Source organism: Zootoca vivipara, chromosome Z (assembly GCF_963506605.1).
Source record: "Zootoca vivipara chromosome Z, rZooViv1.1, whole genome shotgun sequence".
NCBI classification, from domain to species: domain Eukaryota; kingdom Metazoa; phylum Chordata; class Lepidosauria; order Squamata; family Lacertidae; genus Zootoca; species Zootoca vivipara.
The window spans coordinates 1,021,935-1,029,874 of NC_083294.1; the positions used below are offsets into that span (position 1 = coordinate 1,021,935).

Genomic DNA, 7,940 nt, shown 5'->3' on the forward strand with positions numbered 1-7,940 from the left:
CAAAAGACTTTTAAAAAAAGGCCAACCCCAGAGTCCAAAGAAGTATAAACTGTACATGACCATTTGCTTTTGGGATTTAACAGCTCAAACACTTATAAATCTTTCTCAAAGACAGGACTACAATTGAAAAAGCAGTCCCGTTGGCAGCAGAACCAGAAGGATCTAAACAAACAAAATTATATGGACACCCACCTGGCAAATTCTTTTAAGGGTATCCGGCTGTTTCAAAAACATTTGCATGTTGTATAGTCTGATTTGTAAACATGTCTGTAATTACCTGTTTTTTATTTATGTTTTCTTGATGTGGCACTGATCTGTGTACACTTTGTTGACCTATGATCAAGGCAATTAAATATATTCTAACAATATTTCTGTAATTGATATGCCTAACATAAAGAAGTGACGCTAAGTCAAACACCGGAAACCAGCCTTCCCCAACCGGGTGCCCTCCAGATGTGGAGGCTGGAGCTGGCTGGCTGCTCAAAACATCTTTCTTAAGTATAACCAATTGCATCCTGAGCCAATGGGGGATTTCCTTGGAATTGTTTAAGGGATGTTATTCCAGACTTAGAACTTTCTTGCACTTTTACTTTTCAGAAACAAAACCTACACATACAAGAAAATACATTAGGCAAACCATACCATTTGAAGTTTATTATCCTTAATGACTACCAAATACAGAGGGCATTCAAAACACCAGGAAAGAGTTATTTACAGTCATCAAGAATTCTGGTGTTGTTTTGAAGGAGCCAAGATAGCCAGTTTAAAAGGTAAAGAAGAAAAACTTGCTTCCATATTTGGACGGCTGCAACTCGCCTTCAGTTGGTGGGTTTGGTTGTGGTCTTTCCCTAGAATGATAGGGATTCTCAGGCAGGGGCCGCTCAGTCTTCACTTTGGTGACCTGGAAGGGAAAGAATCACATTGAAGTGCATGGTGAGCAGCAAGCAGCCTGGAAAGAGTGACAAACAGGAAGCTTTGCAAAAGGAAGCCAGTCCACCTGAATGGTACTAAGTGCAAACAAACCAGCATCAAGGAATCCGAGTATAGAGAGGTGCCTTATTATGTACCAGAAGTGGTGAAGCTGGTGCCCTCCAGATACTGGATGGTTATTTATTTAACTCTTTAGTGACTTAATACAAAAGTATCTAAGTGACTTTTAAAAGCTTAAGAGTCTATAACCCCCCCCCCAAGTGATGTTTCAGTAAAATCACTGCAGTAACCCAGCAGGAAAAAAAATCAACAAAAAGCTTCACCAGCAAAACAAGCTATCAGCCTTGTTGTCAAATGCCTGGGAGAAGAGGTAAGTCTTATGGGAGCCAAAACAGAAAAGACCCTCTGCCATGCTGCCATCTTCCAAAGTTTCTTTGAAGGGGCACCCAAAGGAAGGTGTCAAATAAAGACCAAAAGGTCTGGGTAGGTTCATACTGAGAGAGGTAACCTGAAAAAATATTGGGGTCCTGAGCTGTGTGTTTGAGGTTAAAACCAGCACTTTGATTTGGGCCTAGACACATACAGGCTGCCTGTGCAGCTGTGTCAGGATTGGTGTTCCAAAATCAGTTCATCTTGAGCTTGGCAGCTGCACTCTTCTGCAGTTTCTGAACAGCTTTCAAAGGCAGCTTCACAGAAATTGCACCACAATGACCCAATCTTGAGTTTACCAGTATAGACTACTCCAGCCAGATTATTGCAGTCCAGACAGCATCATGGTTAGGCCACCAGCCTAACTTGGTAGAAGGCATTGTGCACCACTGAGGCCAGCTGTGCCCCAAGTGGCAGCAGTAGATCAAGGAAGAAGCCTGAACTATGGGCCAGGATTGAAGCAGAGAGCCTTCTGTATGCAAAGCATATATCCTCCTGCTAAGCTGCTGTCCTTCCACTCCATGTCACACACACACCCTCCATGTCCTTCGGTTATTTTCCCCAATAGTAATTTAGAAAGTGGTTCTTATAAGGCTCACTCTGACCTGCAGGGAACACACATGGGTGCTCCAAGACATCAAAATAATGGTTTAAAATAAACTATGGTTTAATGTGGGCAAGCTCCTTCCCCTCTCCTGACTGTGCTACACAGGACAGCAAACCAGCCCTAAACAAGAGAGTCTGATTTGTTGTTATGTGCAAATTCAGGTTCCTGCAGACTTGTAGTGTGGAGGTAAACAAACTACAAGCAGGAAGCCAAAAACAGACTTTGGTTTCTGCTTTTGATTTGGAGACAAACTACGAGCCTGTATGAACCTGGGTTTGCACATCGGGGCAAGCTAAACTCTAGTTTACTTCATCCCTATATGGCACAGTCAGAAACAGGAGATAAGGAAAGCACTTCTCTGCATTAAACTTATTTGCTTATTTTAAACAATGGCATTGAACACTGCTTGGGAACTGGGGCCAGAGACACAACTTGAAACCCAGAAACCAGCTACCTTTTCCAATACTAGCTCAGGAGCCAAATTTTCCACTGTGTGGATGCTCAATTTCTGCCATCACAATTATCTAGCAGGCAAAACTGCTGAAAAGGCTGGAATTTCTAGATAGCGGCCTCAATGCTTGGGGAGCTAGCCCTGAGGAAAGACTGGCTGAGTTTGTAAATCTCTCCTGGGCCAAAGTGCAATCAGGTGACAACACTACCATTCAGATGAGAGGCAAGATGAAAAACCCCTTGCAAGAAGTGATTAGGTTAACACCCAGTACATGTAAGAAAGAGCCACCATACACATTCAGTTACCTTTGACAGCTGTCCCAGATCAGGTCTCACCCAACCCAACTTATCCAGGACGCACTCATCAAAGACCTGCTGCTGCTTCCGGCAGTGGCGAAGCTCTAGCAGGTTATTATAGTCAATGCAAGTCCAGTATTGGGTAAATGGCTCCGCACAGTGTAGCTTAAGCTGTCTAGAAACACAAAGATGCTGCATTAATGTTTCCTGAAGTGAAAAAGAAGGCAGAGTGATTCTTAAAAGGCACCTTTGTATTTTGCTCACACATGGATTTGAAGACCACAGCAAGCTATGTATCTGGTTACAGCTGAAGTACCACAAAACTAAGTCCTAGTGAAAACAGAGAAACTCTGGCCTATAATGCCAACTCAGACTGCAAATATTTTCTACATTCATGTTACCATCCCCATACCGTGCAAAATCCCTATGGCAAATACTGTAACACAAATATGTTTGTCAATCCAAAACTGAGGAGAGCAACAACAGGATAGCACCCAATCACAAAAAGTAAACAGTGTTAGTGTTATTGCCTTTCAGTTTTTCTACAAAACTGAAGGAAGCATAGTGGATTCATAAAACTGTGTTTAAAGTTCTTCCAGCATGTGATACATGACATTTTGACAATTTAAAATCTAAGTCAGATGTGACCTATCACCATAGCTGCCAAGTTTTCGCTTTTCTCGCGAGAAAGCCTATTCAGCATAAGGGAAAATCCCTGTAAAAAAGGGATAACTTGGCAGCTATGCCTATCACTGACAAGAACTTTTCAAAATTAGGAAGTTATTCCCATCATGGAGGGGAAAGGAGCTACAAGGCATGAATGACTCATCAATTAAAGAAAATAACAGGTAACCATTTGAACTCACTATAGAATTAGAGGGAAGTTAAAACAGAAGATATCTGAGCAGAAACAAGGGTGGGTGGGTGGGTGACACAGCAGTTGTCACAAGTACGATAATTGCCCGAGCAGATTGTAAAGGAAATCTGGATTCAGATCCCTTCCCTTGTATGAACCTGTGTGTCTTATAGGGTCATTTCAGAAATATGATTTTGCTACAGAGTTAGGGTTGCCAGACTCAATAGAGGACAGGACTTCTGTGCCTTTAATTGCCCTGCTCTCAAAAGAGTCTGGAAACCTTAAAGAGAAACCAGCAGACCCTTTGCTTGGAAATTAAACAAAGGGTCTGAAGGTTTCTCTTTAAGAGAGCAGGGCAATTAAAGGCACAGAAGTCCTGTCCTCTGTTGAGTCTGGCAACCCTATACAGATAGTTACAGGTAGGTAGCCGTGTTGGTCTGAGTTGAAGCAAAATAAAAAATTTCCTTCAGTAGCACCTTAAGTGAAGAAGTGTGCATGCACGCAAAAGCTCATACCAAAATAAAAACTTAGTTGGTCTTTAAGGTGCTACTGAAGGAATGTTTTTATTTAACCCTATACAGAGTTACTTTTGGAGCGGGGGGAGTAAGTAGGTTATGAAAAAAAGAATAGTAATAGTTAAAACAGTGTCATGTCACTTGCTTATTTTGACGTAAGCAAAATTATTTACTCACTTATTTACCGGTTACATTTACCCTGCCTTTCTGTTAAAAAATTGTAGGTACCTAACAGCAACAACATTCACAAGATAATTTAACCAATGTCTAACAAGACATAAGTAAAATTTGCTGTAGGGGAAGAGATTCAGTAGTTTCCTTTTGCACTATGAACCTGCAAGGCCTTTGGGAGGCAGGATCTCAAATATTAAAAATGCATTTCTGACTAAAGGAAGATGGCAAAATTACTAGAAGGGCATGAGACTAATTTTATTTATTTGAAGGATTTTGTTTAACCCTACCCTGCAGGCAAAAATAAGCCCCCAAGATCAGTAATATTAGATGGGCCTTTGGTCTGACTCACCAAGACTCTTCAAATGGCATACCTGAAGAAGTCCATTGCACACTTGTTCACTTCCTTGCCTTCCTTTAAACATTTCCGTGGGTCCTTCTCTTCCCAGCGGCAAAGCATGAACTCCTTGTTAGGCTTGTCACACTGTGAGCCATAATGGTGAGCTGCTGCTTTCAGTATGGCTGAGGATACTTTTACCTGAGGAGCAAGCCAGAGAGTTAGCTATAGGCTGGCTGTGTGTGTGTGTGTGTGTGTGTGTGGCAATGCATAGGACTCTTACAAGCGCCACGAGAGCCTATTGAATGAAGAAGAGCCAGGCTGCAGGCATGCATTCTCCTTCTCATATATGTAAAATGTGAATAAGGTCCTGCACTCACAAGAATGCCAAGGGGCAGCACATAATGAAGCTTGTGTACTATCAAACATTACAACACAATATATTATTCATTTAACAGAATTTGTATACCACCTAATTGTAAATAAAACCTCAACATGGTTTGCAAAGAATATGAAATATGGATTGAAGTTGTCCATAAACGTTGAACACAAAACATATTTTTTTAAAAAAATCAAGACATAAATAAAAACAACCAGTCAAATATATTCGATATATATGTTGCAAACTAAGATTAGAGATTAAATTACATGTCAACTTTACATGTCTGGGCACGCTTGCCTAAACAAAGGAATTTCAGCAGGTGCAGAGGAGAGCACAGTGAAAGTTCTGGCTTAGTCAAGGCACAGGGAGTTCCAGAGTGTAGGAGCTACAACAAGATAATTATGAACACACATAAAATTAATAGAATGTATAAATACAATTAATTAAAAACAATCTTTAAAAATTATATATAGAAATAATAACAGGAAATGTTTTATGTAGGATGACACTAATTAAGACAATGAGAATCTGAACGTCCACTTCTAAACATTTTTTGAGAACAAGGGTTAGTATGAATGTGGTAGGAGGTAAAAGATACATATACTGTAAATGTGTGTGTATATATACTGTATATATCAAGGTATTTAGAGAGTGGAGTGTATAATCCCCCCAGGGCTTATGATAAGCAATAAGATAAAGGTAAAGTGACTCCTGACCATTAGGTCCAGTCGTGACCAACTCTGGGGTTGCACGCTCATCTCGCATTATTGGCCGAGGGAGCCGGCGTATAGCTTCCAGGTCATGTGGCCAGCATGACAAAGCCACTTCTGGCGAACCAGAGCAGCACACAGAAACACCATTTACCTTCCCGCTGTACCGGTTCCTATTTATCTACTTGCATTTTGACATGCTTTCGAACTGCTAGGTTGGCAGGAGCTGGGACCGAGCAACGGGAGCTCACCCCGTCGCAGGGATTCGAACCGCTGACCTTCTGATCAGCAAGCCCTAGGCTCAGTGGTTTAACCCACAGCGCCACCTGGGTCCCTATGATAAGCAATACAATACTCTTAATAAATCACACCCCTCTCTACACAAATGTTTTGCACAAGATTGTGCATCTTATTGATATCACTGACATCAGCGGCCAAAGTAGTGGGAGGAGAGAAGATTGTCAATCCAGAATATATAATTTGAATTAAAAAACAAAAGCCAGTTGGCAACCAGGTAGGAGTTTTCATACAAAATAACCCTTCATGGATAAGAATCCATATTCTGCCATAGAAATCTACGAGGCCCTTTGTTATTTTTGGTACCCCTCTGAAAATTATTGTTTTATTTATTGCATTTATATACAGTAAACTTGCAGTTTACACAGGAGTTGAATCCAGGGATTTTTGCACCAAAACCAAAACTGTGTATAGTCAAAGCACACTGGGTTGAATGGTGGGTGGGGTTGCCAAAGTCTTTTTTCCTGGATTCCCACCCATTTTCCGTCCCCCTTTTATTTTGTTTTGTTACTTTTTTGTCAAGCATTGCAGGGGTTGGACTAGATGACCTTTGGGTTCCTTCCAGTTCTAAGATTCTATGATTCAATGAAGCACATAAAGCTGAATGTGCTCAAGTTAAATGTAAATTGTGGGCTCACTGTACCTTTTCCTCCAAGGAGCTCAAGGTGGTCCCACCAGCCCATTATATCCTCAGAACAACCCTGTAAGGTAGGTCAGGTTGGGAGATGGCTGCTGGCCCCGCCCCAAAGGTCACCCAGTGAACTTCACGGCTCAGGACGGATTTGAACCACACTCAGCCATGAGGCTTTTGAAGAGAGTCCTTGGGAGAGCCAGCATGGGGCAGTGGTTAGTGTCGGACTAGGACATGGGGAGAGACCATGGTTCAAATCCCTGCTCTGCCATGAGGCTCATTGGGTGACCTTGAGGGTCAGAAGCTGCCACTCAGCCTGGCCTACCCCACAGGGTGGTTGTTGTGGCCAGAAAGCTGTCTGCGGACAAACACCGGCTCCCTCGGCCTGAAAAGTGAGGTGAGTGCTGCACTCCCCAGTCGCCTTTGGCTGGACTTAACTGTCCAGGGGTCCTTTACTGTTTACGTTACCTGTGGGGATCAAACGAGGAGCAGGGGAGAACCACGTACACCATCCTTCAGGGAGAAAAGCGGGATACAAATGCTATAAATAAATAAATGGAGTTTTTTTGGGGGGGGGGCTACCAGGCTGGCAACGCCTGCTGTGAAGGGTTTGAATTCCTGCTGCCATCCTCCTTGGGGGCTTTTATTTAGAACAGATATTACTTAGCTTTTATCTATTTTATTGAGAATGGATGGAATGGCCAAAACCTGGCCCAAAGGGGCGCCACGGGTCACTTCGGGGTTTGTGTGTATATGTACGTTTGTGAAATGACGTTTCTCTGACATTTTGGGTCTTAAATGGGGGGGAGGGGGAGGAAGCTCTTTAACAGCGAGGGGAGGGTCGACCCTGCCTGCAAATTGGGGGGTGCTGTTGTTGTTGTGGAATTTAATAAGGGGGGGATGGAGAACACCGCGTACGACTCCTCATGGAGCTCATTAGGAGCGAAAAGGCGGGAAATATGAGGGTGAAACTGAGGTGGGGGTCCCCCCCATACATTTGTGGGGGGTGGGATCAAGATCATCCTCCCCCCCCCGCGCGCTATTTCTCACGCTCACCTCATCCACTTCTAGTTCGTCCAGCGTGGGCACCTCCAGCGTGGGCATAGCCGCGGGCGGGCGAGCTGGACCTGCGTATCCCGACCAGGCCTCTCCCCTTGGACTCTCCTTCGCCACCGGCCCTCACGAACCAGCCCGGACGCCAAGGCAGAAACTGCGCATGCGCCTCCTTGCCGTCCCGGGGGCACGCTATGTCTGGGATATGCGCATGCGCCTACCTCCCGCTACCTCCTTCCCGTCACCGTCACTCTCTAGGAGGAGAATTTGGGCAT

The 7,940-nt window shown here is 43.5% G+C and overlaps 1 protein-coding gene across 1 annotated transcript; it reads right to left on the reverse strand.

The window, feature by feature from the left end:
• Positions 1 to 623: 623 nt before the first annotated feature.
• NDUFA8 (NADH:ubiquinone oxidoreductase subunit A8) lies at positions 624 to 7,830 on the reverse strand. The gene is made up of 4 exons (XM_035113918.2): positions 7,669 to 7,830; positions 4,630 to 4,793; positions 2,723 to 2,888; positions 624 to 901 (listed from the first exon to the last, which is right to left on the reverse strand). The coding sequence occupies exons 1-4, from the start codon at positions 7,714 to 7,716 to the stop codon at positions 764 to 766; spliced, it is 516 nt and encodes a 171-aa protein (XP_034969809.1). The 5' UTR covers positions 7,717 to 7,830; the 3' UTR covers positions 624 to 763.
• Positions 7,831 to 7,940: the final 110 nt, after the last annotated feature.